General features: G+C 39.9%; 1 protein-coding gene across 1 annotated transcript in view; it reads right to left on the bottom strand.

Annotated features, from left to right (window-relative positions):
- IQGAP1 (IQ motif containing GTPase activating protein 1) overlaps nucleotides 1-20,263 on the bottom strand; it is a 102,387-nt gene that overhangs the window by 65,718 nt on the left and 16,406 nt on the right. Inside the window, exon 3 of the mRNA XM_012536205.3 lies at nucleotides 508-664. Coding sequence (XP_012391659.1) covers nucleotides 508-664 — 157 coding nt within the window. The remainder of the gene's footprint in view (nucleotides 1-507; nucleotides 665-20,263) is intronic.

Here is a 20,263-nt window from a genome sequence, read left to right as displayed (position 1 = left end):
TTGTCAACATCCCAACTTAATTAAAGCAGTCTTCTTTTTGAGGGCCCTGGGCCACAAGAATCAATCACGTATCTCAATTTTCTGAAATCGGATCACTGTCCCGTTTTACCTTAAACTTTAATATCATGGGGTGATTTTCTTCCCCCGAAGTTGCTATCGCTTTCAATTTGCCAACAAATCTCAGAGCTTGGTTAAAATTAGACTTAAAGTAGTAATTCCCCTAGTTACTTCCTCTACCTTCTAAGAAATAAAAAATTCATCAAGGACCATGAAAATTTCTAGATACAAATTACTCATTAGAATTGCGCCAGAAATACGGACAGCTGAAGTTCTTTTACTACTGTATCTTGACTTTGCACTAAATTTTCTCCACTCTGCCAGGTATTTTATTTTGTTGGAACAAACACACTTACACATATTTCTCAGTAACTCTTTCACAGGATAAAGTATGCTAAACTTCTCTCTCAAGTTTACAGAAATTTAAGCACCAAGCAAGGATGGACTCACCTTGTATCTGGTCTGCTCTCGATCATAGATCTTCTTCAGTGACACCACTTTAGGGGAGAAGAAGTTTCCTAGTTTGGCAAGATAGACCCCATTCCGAAGTCCCTCTTCCAGTTCTGTGGTGGGAGGCAGGTCTTCCCCCAGGCATGCTTCCATCCACCTGCACAGAAGGAGGGAGGACATGACAAAAGAGAGGGAAGGTATGAACCCCTCCCCTCTTCAGAGATTTCAAGCTTAATTTCCATTCTCCTTGGAAAAGTTTAAGTTGAACATAAGCAATAGTGTTTGAAGACTCAATTTCACACACATCCTTGTTCTGGCCCAGTCAGATCTCAGAGGCAGGGAACTTAGGAAAATTTCCAAGTATAAACGCCACCCTCTTCTCCACCCTACTTTCCTCTCCTGCAGCAAGAGAGCCAGCTGGCTCCCCAGGTCCTAAATGCCCCACGAGCCTCAGCCCAGACTGTCTCCCTTACTCCTTCAGTTGCGCCTTAAGAACTCCTAAGAAAAACCTTTTGTAACTGAAGCCACCATCTCTCAACTGTTCAGAAACTTACATTTGCAGCTGAGGTTCTTTTCTGGTTTGAGAATTCAGCATCCATAGTGAATTTCTAGGTTCAGATTTTAAAGTTGTTTTGGGGTTTCCAAAATAGTCAATCATCTCACCTAAAATACTTAAGGAAACTCCAATGGAAGCAGTAAAAGTGAATTCTTATGTGTTTTTTTAGAGGGGAAAGGAAGTTGTAACGGAAAACTATATTGTCCCCCTCGGACACCTCTCACAAGATTTCAGGGAATCCCAAGATAAAACAAAGCCAAGTTTATTTGCATGTATTTTCTACCAACAGAAATGTAGTTAACTAAAAAAGTCATTTAGGGCAATGGTTTTAAACTTTTTTTTGAATCACAGAATCGTTTGACTATCTAAGGAAAGCTACAGATCCTTCCCCCCCAAAATGTATATATACTTAAATTTAATATATAATTTCAGAGATTTCATTGACCCCGGTTTGAAAACCCCTAATTTATAAGTATGCTACTCAAATTTTACAAGGCTACTGTATCCCCAAATTCTTTACCATTCTTTATAGGGGTTGAGGGGGACCACTAGATGATGCCTGGTCTGTTTCCCTAGTAATAAATCTTTGAAAAGCCAAATGGGGAAAGAAAAAATCCAGAGATACAGGAGACTGAAGTAAAAGCTAGATTTACTGCCAAATGGGACAATACAAGAATGAAACATTTATAATGTTAATTGATACCTAAAATTTAAATTAAAAGACAAATAAAACTGAGCCACATTTAAATATGCCATATTTTATACACACACACACCCCCATGAAAATTTATAAGAAAACTCTAACATACCAATAGAAAAATAGACCAAATAATATATAAATGTATTTATAATCCCATTTATGTGTGTTTCTATATAATTCTTTACATTAATAAAATTGCCTGAAAAGATATACAATAGAGCTTGAATTTACATACTTTTAAAATTATTAGTTTTATAATTCAGAATAAAATTTCTTATATTAATTCTATCTTTTCAAACTGAGATTACCACTCAGAATCTTTAAAAAATAATGAGGGAACTCCCTGGAGGTCCAGTGGTTAGGACTCAGTGCTTTCACTGCTGGAGCCCGGGTTCAATCTGTGGTCAGGAGCTAAGATTCCCACAAAAAAAAAAAAAAAAAGGAAAAGCAACAATGTTCCTGTTTTTCTCAAGTTCTATAGAATAGTTAACTCAACCTCACTTTCAAGTCTATTCTACTTCTAAAGCAGCTAGCATACTGTCTGACACATAGTAGATACTTAAATAAATACTAGCTGGATAGATGAATGGGCCAGAGAATTTTCTGGTTATTTCCTACACCCAATGATATTAAGTTTTCTCTTCTGGCTTTTCTTTTAGGTAGTTGAATTGAAATGTCGTAAGGGGAAAAAGAAGAAACGAATTAATTTTCCAGAAGAGTTACCATAGTAACTAAATTAGATATCAATTTGTAGCAGCTACAAAATCCAAACTATGCTTCTCCAAGAGCCTACGACCATAGGACAATGTGGAAAAGAACATAGGTCAATGGTATGGAAAATAGCTGTAGTCTAAGGACACATCTCATGAAATCGTCCATCCAATATTTTACTGCTAAAAAGGATACAGCAAACAGCTCCTGGCAATCCCTGCTCTCAGGGGACAGTCTAACTTATGTTCTCATTAACAGGGACAAACCTAGAATAAATCTTAAGCCCAAAATATCCCTTTACCACATAATAGTATGAAGAAAAAGTTACTTATTTTCCTCTCAAAATGGGGAAGACTGTGGATAAACAACACAGTAGTGCTTTTGGCTTGAATCAGAGCCAGCTACCAGGGCTGTTTAGGTTCTCCTCTCCTCTGAGATCACTGGATTAAAATCAGAGTAAAAGGAGGGACCACAGCCACATCTCCCACAATCCTTTACCTTTGCCTTCTCTTGTCTAACTGCTATAAAACAGTCCTGACTGATGACAAGACTCACAAGCTTTCTATAGCGGAGTAGAATACCCTAAATATCACACAAGTGTCAGGCCTGAAGAAAAGCCACCTGTGATCTGGTGGAAAGGAATAAGCAGAGAGGGAGAGCTAGAGGAAACAGGCAAAGCACAGAAGTGTCTCTAAACAACCGCCGCAAGCCCAAAACTGCCCTCCAATTCCCTGTGTGGCTCACCCTCCATTCTAAGCTCTGCTCCACAGCAGAGAATCACCTGGTTTGTTTATAAGAATAAAGTTAGTTAAATTAGGACCAAACTGCTTGAAAAATTAACAGCATTAAGTAGGATGCTATATTACTAGATTCTTAATCTCAGCATCAGTTTGGATTCTACTATAATTCTGAGAAGATGCAACAAATTCTCCTGTCCTTCTCTACAGCCCATCTGAGATTCCCCCTCTGCCACAAACTCACAGCATCACAAAATGTGAGAGAAAGGAACTGAATGCACTTCTAGGGCAAATCCCTTTGGGGTTTTCCCCTCTATATAAAATCTATCCATTGAGGAAAATTACAAAACATTTCTCAACATTTTATGAATATTTTTCATGTTACTATACAGTTTCTCAAGACTTTCGAGTTACATTAAAATTCTACCAAATGCTAATCAGTCACCTATGTTGGGCATTTATATCATTTCTAAATGTTTTCAACCATTAAATAATTCTGCAAGGAACATCTCTGTACACAATGTTCTTCCTTATTTAGAATTAATTCCTTTGGAAACTCCAAAACAAAAAATGTTATTGCTCAAAAGCTTACCCAAAGGCTGTACCTATTTGTACAACTCTCTCATTTTACAAATAAGAGTAAGGCCTATCAAAGGTTACCTGCTAGCTAGTGACAAAGGTGCGATAAGAAGGCCCTGATTCCTAATTTAGAATCCTTCTCACTAAACCACTATTGCTCTTACCACATCACCCCCAAAGCCTAACAGAGCTGAGCTCCACAGGGCTGTCTAAACAGGACCAAGTTTCAGATATCCCATGCAGGAAAAAGGCTGGTATCTCTCCAAGTTCTGTCCACTTAATAGGGTTTTAAATATTTCAGTTTAACTGTAAGGCCACCAGTAATTCTCAACTCAGACACAAAGCTTCCTTATAAAACTTAAGCATTTAAATTAACTTTATAAATACACTTAAGAATAAATCTATGCATTGATTCTTATCTTACACCAGGCACAAAAATCCACTCAAAACGGATTAAAGACTTGAATGCAAGACTTGAAACCATAAACTCCTTTAAGAAAACACAGGGGGTAAGCTCCTTGACATCAGTCTTGGAGATGCGTTTTTTGGATTTGACACCTAAAGCAAAGGCATCAAAAGCAAAACTAAACAAGGACGATTATATCAAACTAAAAAAATGCAAGACTTGAAACCATAAACTCCTTTAAGAAAACATAGGGGGTAAGTTCCTTGACATCAGTCTTGGAGATGAGTTTTTTGGATTTGACACCTAAAGCAAAGGCATCAAAAGCAAAAATAAACAAGGACGATTATATCAAACTAAAAAAAGCCTCTGCACAGCAAAGGAAACCACCAACAAAATGAAAAGGCAACCTATGGAATGGTAGAAAATATTTGCAAATCATATATCTGATAAGGGGTTAAATCCAAAATATATGAAGAACTCATGCAACTCAATGGCAAAAAAACCCCTAACAATCCAATTTTTAAATGGGCAGAGGAACTGAATAGTTTTCCAAAGAAGACATACAAATGGCCAACAGGTACCTGAAAAGATGCTCAACATCATTAAATCATCAGGGAAATGCAAATCAAAACCACAATGAGCTATCACCTCACACCTGTTAGAATGGCTACTATCAAAAAGACAAGAGAAAGTGTTGGTGAGGATGTGAAGAAAAGGGAACCCTTGTGCACTATTGGTGGTGTAGACAAAGAATGTCCTCTGCCACTTCAGTAAAACAAAGAACGTTGAGGCCATCAAGCCATCAGCCACTGCAGCGGCCCATGACGGTGCACCCTAAGGGGAATTCAGGATGGAGAAAAACAGGTTGCCTGCCACCAAGCCATGAACCTCTACATCCAGCCCCAACGGTATATCCTGAGAGGATTCAAGAGAGAGAAAAAAAGAATACTGGCTCTACATAAGGTGAATATCAAAGGAATAATTTCAATAAGCCCAGACTCTTGCATCTTTCTGTAAGTAGAAAAGCACTTAATTCATTAACTTGAGATGTCTGGGTTTTTTGTTTTGTTTTAATAGCAGTAATCTTATGATGGTCTGACTACCTGGTTTGGGTTTTGTTTTTTGTTTTTTTTCTTAAAAAAACTCATTTATCCTGGTTCCTCCCTTACCTCTTTGGAACAGTCCTTCAGAGCTATCTGAGAGGCTGTCTCCTGGGCTTTAAGTCCTCATTAAAGCTGCCGAATAAAACGTAATTCTCAACTTTTAGGTTGTACATTTTTTTTCAGCCAACAGTGGGAATATAAATTGGTGTAGCCACTATGGAGGCAATATGAAGGTTCTTCAAAAAATTAAAAATAGAACTGCCATATCATCCAGCAATCCCACTTCTGGGTATACAGACATCCCTGGGTATCAACAGGGGATTGGTTCCAGGACCCACGTAGACAGGTACCAAATTCAAGGATGCTCAAATCCTGTACATAAAATGTCATCGTATTTGCATACAACCTAAGCACACTCTCCTGTATACTTTAAATCATCTGCAGGTTATTATAATACCTAATACAATGTAAACGCTATATAAATGGTTGTCTATATAATGTAAATGTTATGTAAATAATTGCTGCCAAGCAGCAAATTCAAGTTTTGCTTTTTGGAACTTTCTGGAATTATTTTTTCCCTAAATATTTTCAATCCACAGTTGATTGACTCCACAGATGCTGAACCTGCAGATATGGAGGGATAACTGTATAGTCAAAAGAAATGAAAACAGGATATCGAATATAAATCTGCACTCTCATGTCCACCGCAGCATTATTCACAATAGCCAAGATATGGAAACACTAAGTACCCAGGAATGGACGAATGGATAAAGAGGTTGTGGTATATGTCTACAAAGAAATATTATTCAGCCATGAGAAAGAAGGAAATCCTGCCATTTGTGACAACATCGATGGACCTTGAGGGCATTATACTAAGTGAAATAAACCAGACAAAGAAAACCAAGTACTGTATGTATCACTTAAATGTGGAATCTTAAAAAAAAGTCAAACTTTAGTGCTTGCCATGAGGTAGGGTGTGGAGAAATTAGGGAGAGGTTGGTAAAAGGATACAAACTTTCAGCTTTAAGATGAATGAGGTCTGAGGATCTAACATAAACCAGTGACTATAGTTGCTAACATTATATTGTATAATTAAAATATGTTAAGAGAGTAGAACTTAAATGTCCTCACCAAAAAAAAAAAAAGATAAACATGTGAGGCGATGGATATGTTAACTACATCCTTTCACAATGTATACATATATCAAATCACCACAAAGTACTTATTTTAAATATCCTATAGTTTTACATGCTATTTATACCTCAGTAAAGCAGAAATTTAACAAATAAATCAATCTATGCACAAAAGAAAAGTCACTGGTCAACACAATTCTCATATTACCAATTCTCATGTTTAAAACTGTCTTAATAGTCATAGAACTTCACAGTTGGAAGGCTCATTAAAGCTCTTCCAGTCTACCCCAACTCCTCCACTCCCCTCTCACCTTCCACTCCCTCCCCCACTTTAATGCCTGAATGCTTCCAAAACATCTTGGCCAAATCATGATGTAAGCTGACCCTGAACACTGATGCTGACATGGAAATCACACATTCAAGTTAACCCACTTCATCTCAGGATTCTAGTAGCCAAAAAGTTTTTATTAAGCCAGCAGTTAGCTCCCCATTGACACCCTAAGCTGCCTTCTGAAGCAAGACAACATATGGAATTAAAATATAATGTGACCAGTATTGGCCAGGGACTTTTAAAGACGTGGATTTATATCCTGTCCCTGTTACTTATCAAGACAGCAAGTCACTTACCCAGTTTCTTCATTCGTTAGAAGGGAATAACAATATTTTCCAAATAAGGCTGTTGTTGAGGATTAAATAAGATTACACGTGAAATACAGTGCTTAGCACAGTGCTTGGCTGGGTATTTAAAAATTTGTGCTTTTCCTCCTTTCCCCTCATATGATGAGTCACATGCTGACACTTTTGTCAGTAAAATGATTCCTTTTCCTTCAAGTACTCTTCATGAAAAGAGAACAGCACCTACCTCACAGGACGATTGTGAGGATTAAAAGAGATAACACACATAAAGAGTTAAGAACAGTGCCTGGAATAGAGTAAGCGCTCAGAGCGTTAGCTGATATCACTGCTAGTGTTAGACATGACTCCCTGCCCCTCACATCTTTCTCATTCATCTCTGAACACTATGCTCCAGGTGTGGTCTGACTGGCCTGAAATGGAACCGGAATATCACTCCTTCATTCTGAACACTCCAAAACCACAGACAAAGCCTCAATTAAATTATTTTACAACACTTTTCCACTCAACAGAGATTCTTAGTATTTTTTTCCCCAAATATGCAGCTGCTAAACCCGATCTCTACAGCTCCATATTAGATCCATTATTTGCACTCATCTCTACTATGTTTCTTCATGTTTGATTCAGCCCATTGTCCCGAAATGTCAACACCTTTTGGGATCCTAATTCTGTTACCCAAAATACCAACTTCTCTTCCAGCTTCACATTATCCACAAATATTAATGGGTTTTAAAGAATGACGAGGAGGAGTTCACCAAATGGCCAAGGCAGAGAAGGCCTCTAAGCAGAAGAAATACCATGTACAAAGGCAGGGAGGGCCGAGAAAAAATGGTGGGTTATGCAGTAGTTCAGCACTGTCATTGCTAGAAGGGAAAGTAGGAGGTGAAGATGAAAAAAAAGAGCAGGCTGGATGGTGCAAGGCCTGTTTGTCATGCTAAGAAACCTTTCCTTCTGTCACGAGAGACACTGAAGGATTTTAAGCGGGAGGTGATCTGATCAGATCTGTTTCAGAAAATCACTGTGGCAACAATGTGGGGTTTTAAAATTTTTCAAGTACGAATGTTTCTACGAGTACAAATGTTTTAACAAAGAAGTCACTTTAAAAAAAAAGTTCTGAGAATATTATACCAAGTGGTGAGACCAGCACACCCAATCTGTGAACAGGTCTCGCAGCCACGACCACAGATAGAACTCAGCAACAAAACTCTTATATGAAGGAAACGGAGAATAGAGTTGTTAGTCCTTCCTCCCACAAAAAGGGATTAAACTTTCAACATTTTCTCCTCCTCAAGTTTAACCCTAGAACTGCTTTAACAAATCTAACTCAAATGAAAATTACTAAAAAAAAAAAATTTTTTAAGTGACATCTGATCTGAAACACAACTATTAAACAGGAAAACAGTAACATCTGAATGGTTCATTTTCTATAAATAACACCAAAAAAAAAATCCCTAACACCACCTGGCAGATACTAAGTTAAATACTTTACATGTATTATTTCACTTGATCCTTGCAAAAACCCCATAAGGTAAGTAGTATTACTATTCTTATTTTACTGATATAAGAAAACTATGGGCTCCTCAAAGTAAAGTAACTTGTCCAAGATTACCCATCTAGTAAGTGGCTGAGCTCACACTTGAACCCAAGATGGTGTGATTCTAAAGTGCAAACTGAGGTGCTACATTCCAGCAATTTATTCAAAAATAATAAAAGCTACTACCCTCCTTAATACTAATAAAAGCTCAAGTTCTGGAGCTGGGCCTCCTGAAGCACCCTAAACCACAGTGCATGACCTCATTAACAACACTTACTCTACCAAGGACCAAGAGAGAGGCCTATAAAATATTAAACATTGAAGTTGACACAATTAGTGTGAAAAGTGCTTATATAAAAGTCTATCTTTAATATAATTGCATAATAATTCTTATAAATAGTCCTGATACAGCTTTCATATCTAGTGTATTTTGATAAAGCTTTGTTTTATTCATATTTTAAATCAATTTTCCAAAAAAAATCTACTCTGACAGCTAAATATCCATTTAGGAAACATTTCTAACGGCTCACTCTGTGCAACACTTATCAGTGGCATAAAATGCGCTAACTACCTGGAGATCACCCTCTGGGAACAGAGATGCTTAAACGACTAGCTACAATAGTAGATGATATTTGAACTAGGCTTTTAAGATAAATTGTATTTAGAAAGGTGAAAACGGGAAATAAAGACATTTAAAATAAAGGAGAACAGCATAAAAAAGAGGGCAAAAAGGCATGAAAACAAATGGCATATTTAGGGAATGACAAATCACTGTGGTAGAGGAGTAGGAGATGTACCTGGAACAATAGAATTTTAATCTGCAGGCAATGGGAACCACAAAAGTTTTTGAATAGAAGAGTAGCTTGGTCAGATCTGACACTTAGTATGGTAACTAGGACAACAGCACGGAAGATAGATTCAACAGAGCAATATTAGGCAACTACTTCAGGAATCCAGGTGAGAGATAATAAGGTCTCCAACTAGGGCAATGGCAGAAACAGAAAGAAAAATGATGAGTAATTTCAAAGGAAGAATTGACCCCATTTGACAATCTGTTAGATGGCTGGGAGTGGGGGTTAGAAGGGCACTGAGGAAGATGAGGTTTAACAGACAATTGGAAAAGAAAAGAAAAACAAAGTTAGCTCCTGACCTCACATTTTGCTACTGACTTTAAACATCAAGTGGATTAGAGATTTTAAAACATAAAAAAATGAAAGGAGGAAAAAAATATAAATGAATGGTTGTATAATCTTGAAATGAGAAAGGCCTTTCCAAACAAGACTGTGAGGCAGAAATCATTTTGAAAAGGGGGAAATAAACTGTCTACACAAAAGCAGTTGAACTTCTACAAGGAAATTAAAAAAAAAAAATTTGAAAGATAAGCTGGAGGGAAAATTTGCAACCTATAACAAGGGGCTAATAATCTCTCATAATCTTCATTTTTTAAAATTTTTATAATTTTTTGTCTGCACGGCATGCGGATCTCAGTTCCCCCACCAGGCATTGAACTTGTCCCCCACCCCTCCTGCACTGGAAGCGTGGAGTCCTAACCACTGAACCGCCAGGGAAGTGCCCTCTCCCATAATCTTTATTTTTTAAAAAAAAAAAAAATAAAGCTTTATTTATTTATTTATGGCAGCATTGGGTCTTCGTTGCTGTGCGTGGGCTTTCTCTAGTTGTGGCGAGCGGGGGCTACTCTTCGTTGCGGAGCATGGGCTTCTCATTATGGTGTCTTCTCTTGTTGTGGAGCACGGGCTCTAGGCACGCAGGTTTCAGTATTTGTGGCACCTGGGCTCAGTAGTTGTGGCTCGCGGGCTTAGGTGCTCCGTGGCATGTGGGATCTTCCCGGACCAGGGCTCGAACCCATGTCGCCTGCATTGGCAGGCTGATTCTTAACCACTGCGCCACCAGGGAAGCCCTCCCATAATCTTCAGATGCATATATATATATTTTAATGCTTGAAATAAATGACAAATATTTTCCTAGGAAAATGCACTAGAAACACAAACAGGCAATTCACAAAAGAATATAAGTAGCCAGCAATTATGGGAAAAAATCTTAATCTCACTACTAATCAAAGGAATGCAAATTAAAGTAACAATAACACCATTTTCAGCTAGCAGATAAAAAAGGCAAAGATAAAAAAGAATGATAGTAACTTATTATTGTCCAGTATGTGGGGAAACTCAACGTTCTCACACTGTTCCACAAGAAAATCTGGCAACACGTACCATCTATAGGAAACTTGCAAGAACTTCAATAAAAGGAAAAAGGTTGTTTTGTTTTTAAAAGATGATTTGGTGACTTGTGGCATGGATGACTAAATAAAAGATTATGCCATTAAACAAGGCTGGGAACACAAGAAGCAAGCCAGAATGATAAGTTCATGCCTGAAATATGTTCAGCTTGAAAGGTCAATGATACATTTAGGTAGAGACATCCTACCGGTTGTTGGAAATACAAGTCTGAAAAACTCAGGAGAGAGACCAAGTTTGACCAGGGACCCAGATTTGAAAAGTGGCACCAGGACTTCCCTGGTGGCGCAGTGGTTAAGAATCCGCCTGCCAATGCAGGGGACATGGGTTCGATTCCTGGGCCAGGAAGATCCCACATGCCATGGAGCAACTAAGCCCAGGCACCACAACTACTGAGCCCGCCAGCCACCACAACTACTGAGCCCACCAGCCACAACTACTGAAGCCCGCATGCTCTAGAGCCCATGTGCCACAACTGTTGAGCCCGTGTGCTGCAACTACTGAAGCCCGCATGCCTAGAGCCCGTGCTCTGCAACAAGAGAAGCCATTGCAATGAGAAGCCTGCGCACCACAATGAAAAGTAGCCTCCCTCTTGCCGCAACTCGAGAAAGCCCATGCACAGCAACGAAGACCCAATGCAGCCAAAAAAAAAAAGAGAGAGAAGAAAGAGAAGCGGCACCACAGGAGTGGACGAGCTCCCTAGAGAAAGACTGTAGAGACAAATTTTAAAGTTCAAGGACTGTGCCTTGGAAAAACACCAACACTTAAGAGGCGAATATTACAGAGAAAGAACAGTTACTATGGTAAAAAGAGAACTATGAGAGAATCACGTGATGGTAAGCAAGGAAGAAAAAAATTTCAGGAAGCTGGGAGAGGTCACCAATTTCAAATGCTGCAGAGAGATGGGTGGCAAAGAGAAAAGGATATGGCAAATAAGGAAGAAGGTCATCTGGGATCCCAATAGGGGGGAGTCTCAGTGGAGTGATGAGGCAGGAGGATCAGATTACTATAACTAGAGAAGTCACTAGAAGTAGGGAACTAGAGACAGAAAATGTAGAGTTCTTCTTCAAGAAATCTAAGAAGGGAAGAAGAGAAATTGGGGGGATAAAGAAAGGGTTAGTCTGAAGTGGCGGTATGTCTCTGTCTCTTTTTTTAAATAACTGAAGAATAGGCACATATTTGCGCCCTGCAAGAAAAGAATAAGGAAGAGGGACTAAAGACACAAGAAATAAAGGAATAAAAAAGAAGGTTCTGAAGAACACAATGGGCAGTTATCTATGAGAAGGAACATACCCACTTCTTCCTTGAGAAAGAGGGAAGGAAATAAGAATGAGCAAGAATGACGTACCTAACTAGCCTCTCTTGAGCTTCAGTTTCCTGTCTGTAAAACAGGATTAGGAACAGCACCTACTCTCATAAGATTGTTGTGAAGACTGAGATAACGTATAGAAGCACTAGTAGGCTCTAAATAATGGTAGCAACGTGTTTGTGTACGCGTGGGGGACAGCTAGATCCCAGAAATAAACGTACTTCTAGAGCCTGACACCCAGTAACTTGCGTAATACCTATCTACTTTGTCTTATTGATATCATTTGTCAAAGAGAGCATATACTTGACCCTACCCATTCCACCACTCAGCAAGACAAAAAATGACTATTCAGAGAACTCTAGTGTGATAAGCCTTAAAACAAGCCCAGACCAAGAGCATATGGAGAAAAGAATCAGGGTGGGAATCTGAATTAGGTGTCTGTGAAACCAGCTGAACAAGTCCTGCAGACCACACGACTTCAGTGGTTTCTCGGCTCTGTGCAATACAGAAGGGGAACATACCAATGCCGGAACTGACTACTCCAAACCACTGAGATTCAGTTCCTCCAGGAGCAGCTCCGCTGGCACCACACCCAGTTTGCAGAGCAAACGCCGCCCCCACCCCCACCCCCGCCGAATGTCAGCATTACTCACTGCTAAAAACCTCCCAAGTTGGGCCATCTTTCCTTGTAAATAGGATTTTACTAAGTCGCTAACACATTTGAGTACCATCTAGGCACTGGAAACAGCCTAGTAATTTCAATACAGTGCGGCAAAAACAAGTCTTGAGAAAAAAGACTTTATTATTCAATAAAGCATTCCTCACCATATGAAGAGGGAGGGGAATGAGAACTGGTTTCCCAGAGAAAATGACATTTATGCCTTGAAGGACGTGTGTGTGTGTGTGTGTGTGCGCGCGTGCATGGGGGAGAACATGTCAAGCTAAAGGAAGAGAATGTACAGACCTTTTGAAGGATTTCAAACAGGAAAGAAATGATTAGATCTGATTTAAAAGATCACTCCAAGCACAACGGATTAGGAGGGGGGACTATTAAGGGGTGCAGAGCTACTAAAGAAAGTACAGCAGTAACCCAGGCAAGAAATGACAAACGCTAGTCTTCCAAGCCATACAAGCAAAATGAGAAATCTTGATAGTATCTGTTTTAAAAGAAACTTCTGAATATGAATTAAACCAATCTGAACAGCTATAGGAATTGTGAGAAACAGAAGGGATTTTTTTTTCTTCGTCTTAAGTTAACTTAGTTAACCTCTGTGTTTCTTGATACCTAAAACAGACCTGTCCCTGAACAAATCATTTCACTCTGCTGAACTGGACAAGGTATGTCAAGTTTACTTGCCAATATTAAATGTCTAATTGTTATCATATTTCAAAAGGGTCCCTCGTCTTATTAGAGTGGTAGAAACTAGACTATGGTGATGGTTGCACCACTTGGTAAATTTACTAAAAATTGTTGACTTATACACTGAAAATCAGAGAATTTTATGGTATGTAAACGGTACCTCAATGAAATTTAAAAAGAAAAAAAAGAAGTCCCTGAGCGAATAGGATTAACTTACTTCCAGACCAAGTATTCAGAAGCAAAGCCTAGTGAAACATTACTGTGTTCAACCTATACACCCACCCACCTCTACTTTACCATAAATCATGAAGCATGAAACACCTTTTAACACTAAATGGAAAAAAAAAAGACTTCAACGTGAGCTCAAGTCTCAGCCTAGTCACTGCTGGTTGTGGGCAGCTCTTGAGGAAAAAAAAAAACAGGTGAGAGTCCTCTACTAGGTGGAAGACAGGCACATATTTCTTTGCAAAAAACCACTTCTCTGAGTCACTGCCTACTGCAGCAGCTGTCAGAGCCCAGGGGAACAAGGAGAGGCTGTAGAGCGAAAACATGCCAAAAAGTTAATTTTCAGATCTAGTCGTTAGTGAGAACGTATCAGGAGGCGGGTTAACTGTTGAGTATGAACCTCACTAAGGACATATAGCCCTTGCCCTCCAAGCCTCAGTCAATTAGGGAAGAGAAAAAAATAAAGCACTTACAATTTATTGTGAAAAGCTATACTAAAGATATGTGGGCGGGGGAAGGGGGACGATAGAGACACAAGAGAGGAGCATCTAACTCAGACCTGGGGTAAGGGTGGGTGTCCAAGTAAGCTTCTTGGAGGAGGAGCTGCCTGAATTTGTCTTAGATCGGCAATATATTGATACAGGTCAAAAATTTTTAAGTATAAAAAGATACCCAGTTAAAAGGAAGAAAATCTCATGAAGTGAATAGACAAAGAGTGTTGTATGCTGCATAGATTAAGTAAAATAAGTACTGAAAATTTTCCAATGGGCATAGCAATTAGGTCACTGGTGACCTGAGCAAGAGAAATTTCAGTGGGAGAAAGGAGGGCACACGAATCGCATCCATGTGAGTTAAGATTTTAAAAGTGTATATAAGGAATAAAGACAAGTTTTCCTTGAAGGAAAAAAGAAGGGACAATAATCCTAGACAGGGTCTAGGATTGAGGGAGTATATCTGGAATGGGTGAGGATGTTTATGTGCGAAAGAGAAAGAACTGGCAGAAAACAGCTCAAGTTATAGTTAAGAAAATAATACTGGACAAGAACCCTAGGAAACAAGGAGGGGTAGGATCCAGACCACAGAGAGAAGACTGAGTCTTAAGAAGAAAAATTGTTCTCCCGTTGCTACAGGGAAGGAGGTCAACATTGCATGGTAAACGAGATAAATTTGTTAGGGCCAGAAAAATGGAGGGAGTTTGTAGAGAAAATTGAGGTCATCAAGTTGTGATATGGGAAGCTAGGGATGGAGATGCCTACTAAGAATAAAGGTTGATAAAACTTTTGATCAGCCCCACCCATCTCTGACAATTCAAATGTTACTTCCAAAAGGCACCTCCTCCATGAACTCTTCCATAATCTACCACTGGAAATAATCTCTTCTTCCTCCAAATTTCCTCTAGACTTTCTTTTTTTAATTTATTTATTTTTTTTTTTTTGCGGTACACGAGCCTCTCACTGTTGTGGCCTGTCCCGTTGTGGAGCACAGGCTCCAGACGCACAGGCTCAGCGGCCATGGCACACGGGCTTAGTTGCTCCGCGGCATGTGGGATCCTCCCGGACCGGGGCACAAAGCCGTGTCCCCTGCATCGGCAGGCGGACTCTCAACCACTGCACCACCAGGGAAGCCCCTAGACTTTCTTTTTAATGGTTTTGTTTTTAGCTGCGTTGGGTCTTCGTTGCTGCACATGGGCTTTCTCTAGTTGCAGCAAGGCGGGGCTACTCTTCATTGCAGCACATGGGCTCAGTAGTCGTGGGCTCTAGAGTGCAGGCTCAGTAGTTGTGGCGCATGGGCTTAGGTGCTCCGCGGCATGTGGAATCTTCCCGGACCAGGAATCGAACCCGTGACCCCTGAACTGGCAGGCCAATTCTTAACCACTGTGCCACCACGGAAGTCCCTCCTCTAGAGTTTCTTACAGCACTTTGTATCTCTTTACCTCTTAATGTTACTTAAGGACATAAGGGTGGAATCCTTTTCTGATTTCTATTTGAAGCATGGTGCTCAATAAATAACTGCTGAATGACACAAACCATCCTTTCTCTCTTGCTTGAGGACCACAGTCCTGGTCTCAATTACAGCCAAATAATAAAAGAAAAAGAAATTACCCTAAATTCTCATCACCACCAATACTGAAGTTCTCTTAACCACCACAGCCCCCACATTCCACACAACTTTTCACGAATTCAGCAGAACAATATTCCTGAGCATCTACTTTGTGAAAAGCACTGTGGAAGGAGCTGCTGTTGGACACCAACAAGTAGAAAAAGACGGTCTCACTAAAGAGACTGTCTAAAGGAGCACAAAAAAGTAAGACAAACATACCTACAGTTATGCTGTCCCTTCTCTGCCATATAATTTCAGACTATACTGCAAAACTCAGCCATAAAATAATCTCTCCCTTAGATAAATTTTAACACATTAACTGCTTGCATCATTTCCTTGGCAATCTATATTGCCTTGTGACATTAGTTAGATCTTTCATCCTTCGATGGTGAGTAACTTTTCAAATGGTTATACCCTGACTGTCCAATTAATCCATAAGTCCCCTAAGGGCAGGATTGGGTTATACTTTCACATCTTCTCCAGTTCTACCAGAGGGTCCTGAACAATGGAGGAGCTCAGAAAATTTTTACCTGTTTTATTGTATTGGAGGTGTTTTTCCCGACTTTTTTAGCCGTGTCAGAAAAAAAAAAAGAGCAATGGAATATTATCAAGTCATTCAAAATAAAAATACCTTTTAATAACAGGAAATGAAAATAAAATCTATTTTAAGTAACTTGAGAAAGCACTTAGGTTAGAACATAATCTTCCATTAACCATTATATAGTCTATGCTTGAAAATCTGCAACATGGGTTTTCTCAAAGCAAGTTTTTGGGGAATTTTTTTGGAAACCTCTTATTGCTATAAAGTTCTTCCTCATATTAAGCAGATTTCCATTGCCTAGTTCTGTTCCTCTGGTACCACATATGATAAATTGAACCCCTTTACCATTTTTCAGGAATTTTAAAATAATATCGGCAAAATATTAACAGTTGAATAAATTCCTATACTGGATGAGAGGTTGATCTTCTTAGATTCTATGATTCTATATTCTCTCTAAATTTTTAAAATTTTTATTTATTTATTTATTTTTATTTATTTTATTTTGCGTTGGGTTTTCGTTGCTGCGCACGGGCTTTCTCTCTTGCGGTGAGTGCGGGCTACTCTTCTTTGCTGCGTGGAGGCTTCTCTTTGTGGTAGCTTCTCTTGTTGCGGAGCATGGGCTCTAGGAGCACGGGCTTCAGTAGTTGTGTTACTCGGGTTCAGCAGTTGTGGCTCGTGGGCTAAGTAGTTGTGGCTTGTGGGCTCTAGAGCGCAGAGTCAGTACTTGTGGTGCACAGGCTTAGTTGCTCCGCGGCACGTGGGATCTTCCCGGACCAGGGATCAAACCCATGTCCCCTGCATTGGCAGGTGGGTTCTTAACCACTGTGCCACCAGGGAAGTCTCAATATATTCTAAATCTTGTTTCCATATTAAATGATTTGTTCAATAATTCCTCATACCTCATAATCTCTAGACCCTTTTTAATCCTGGACATGCTCATCCAACATGCTCTAGTCCTGGAGCAACAACCAAGTCTCAACTAGTGGACCAACACCCACTGCCTGGAGTGGCTCCTCAGGTAAGGATTCTGATGTATCAGCAGTGCCTGCCATGGGTGTGAAGGAAGCCCACCACATATCTATCATCCCTGCTCTAGACTAGCAAGGTCCCTCTTAAAGTATGGCCTCCAGAACTGAAAACCAACTTCAGGTAGCCTCTCATCAGTACAGAGGACAATGGAACCATCGTTTCCTTTGCTGCATATACCACATTTCTATTAGTGAGTTAATAAACATCTCAGGTTTGTTTCATTTTGTTTTTTTTCCCCACTAATCCTGTCCCTACTAATGCTACTTCTCTCTCTATCCTGTATTTAGACACTCCATTTTTTGAACCTCAATGCAGGATGACACATTTCTCACTATTAAATATCATCATTAGATTCAAGGTATTTTGAAAGCAAAATCTTTCATGCAGTGTATTAACAATCCCAGCAACACAACTGAAGATTTGATCAACATACCACTGATGCATGCATAAGTCCCAACACAAATGTTTTACTTGTAACATGACCTACTGAGCTTTCTTTGAATTAAGGATCTAGCAGCTCGGGCTTCCCTGGTGGCGCAGTGGTTGAGAGTCCGCCTGCCGATGCAGGGGACACGGGTTCGTGCCCTGGTCCGTGAAGATCCCACATGCCGCGGAGCGGCTGGGCCCGTGAACCCAGCCCGTGGCTGCTGAGCCTGCGCGTCCGGAGCCTGTGCTCCGCAACGGGAGAGGCCACAGCAGTGAGAGGTCTGCGTACCACAAAAAAAAAAAAAGTTCTAGCAGCTCCTTTTTCTGAGCTAAAATGTATGTAACATAAATTCACCATTTTTAACATATTTAAAGTAAGCAATTCAGTGGGTTTTAGTATATTCACAATGTTGTGCAACCACCATGACTATCTAATTCCAGAAAATTGTCACCACCCAAAAAGGAATCCTTTGCCCATTAAGCAGTCACTCACCATTTAGCAGCTCTTTTTGAATATGATTTACTCATCTGGCTACAAATCTTAATTACATTACAGTCTAGTCCACATTTATCCAATCTGTCTGCAAAAGTATCACAAGACATACTTTCAAATGCCTTAATGAAATCTAGACATTACTCCGTTTCTCTGATTCACCAATCTGGTGAGTCTGTCCAAAAGGCAATGATGTTACTGTGACAGGGCCTTTCTCAGGGAGTCCTGGTTGACTCTTAAGCACCCCTTCTTTTCTCTCCATAAGCCATCTATTTGACAAAATACATGCTACAGAATTTTGCCAGAAACTAGTTCACTAGACTAGAATTTGTGGTATCTTCTCCTTTTTAATAACTAGTACATTTTCAATCCCCTATTTTAAAAAAAAACACACTCTTGTTCTTCACAATGTCTTAAGATCACTGGCGAAGTTCAGCAATTACACCTACCCAATTAATACAATAATGGCTTTAATTTAAGCTCTATCAACCAAGAACATGAGAACTCAATGGAGAAAGGAAAGAAACTACAGATAAAACATAAAACAGTTAATTTAAGAACTGACCATGAACAGGTCTCAAATTCTTAGCTGAAACAGTCCCACAGATCCAATATTCTGAGAGAGCTCCCAAACAAGTATACCCTGGAACACTAGTCCTAAGAAAGACGACCTGTGAGGAAAGAGTCTGATAGTAAACTAGGTTGGAGGAATATTGTTTACACTATCCTCTCCCTTGGAGATTCAGAATTTACAGCCCATGACAGTCTAAACAGTCCACCAGCTAAATAATCTGTTTACCTTGGTTTAATCCAGTATTTCTGAAACATATTTGACCACCAAAAGCTTTCCTCCTTAATGAGAGGAAATTAATAGAATATGCCTCAAAAGTGGTTAAGAATCCACCTGCCAATGCAGGGGACATGGGTTTGAGCCCTGGTCTGGGAAGATCCCACATGCCATGGAGCAACTAACAACTAAGCCCATGCGCCACAACTACTAAGCCTGCACCCTAGAGCCCGCGAGCCACAACTACTGAAGCCCGTGCGCCTAGAGCCCATGCTCCACAACAAAAGAAGCCATGCAATGAGAAGCCTGCGCAACGCAAGGAAGAGTAGCCCCTGTTCACTGCAACTAGAGAAAGCCCGTGTGCAGCAATGAAGACCCAATGCAGCCAAAAATAAATAAATAAATAAATTTATTTTAAAAAAAAATAGTGATACAGAAGTCAGCTACACAGTTTTCAAAAGTTCTTCAAAACTATACTCTCCTTTAACACAAAGAATAAATTGTTAGTTTGACAAGTCTATTCATCTCTTCACAGTATATATGTCAAAGTTGTTCATCCAAAACCTGTTTTCTCAATGCCAACTTCATTACACTATTAATCTTTTAAACATAATACAACTTGCTTGAAAGCACTCTGGGGACTTCCTTGGTGGTCCAGTGGGTAAGACTCCATACTCCCAATGCAGGGGGCCTAGGTTGGATCCCTGGTCAGGGAACTAGATCCCGCATGCATGCCGCAACTGACTCTGCATGCTGCAACTAAGAAGCCCGCATGCGGCAACTAAAAAAAAAAAGAGAGATCCTGCATGCCTCAACAGAGATCCCGCGTGGTGCCACAGCTAAGGCCCAGGGCAGCCAAAAGGAAGGGAAGGAAGGGAAGGAAGGGAAGGAAGGGAAGGAAGGAAAGGAAGGGAAGGAAGGAAAGGAAGGAAAGGAAGGAAAGGAAGGGAAGGAAGGAAAGGAAGGGAAGGAAGGGAAGGAAGGGAAGGAAGGGAAGGAAGGGAAAGAAGGGAGGGAAGGAGGGAGGGAGGAAGGAAGGAAGGAAGGGAGGAAGGGAGGAGGAAAGAACTCTGGAAACTTCTAGCTAATTTTTCTAAAAGGATATTTAAGCCATATGTTTCAAAAAATCTCAGAAGTTG

Source organism: Orcinus orca, chromosome 2 (genome assembly GCF_937001465.1).
Source record: "Orcinus orca chromosome 2, mOrcOrc1.1, whole genome shotgun sequence".
In the NCBI taxonomy this organism is placed as follows: Eukaryota; Metazoa; Chordata; class Mammalia; order Artiodactyla; family Delphinidae; genus Orcinus; species Orcinus orca.
This window is presented reverse-complemented; position numbering and strand designations above follow the sequence as displayed.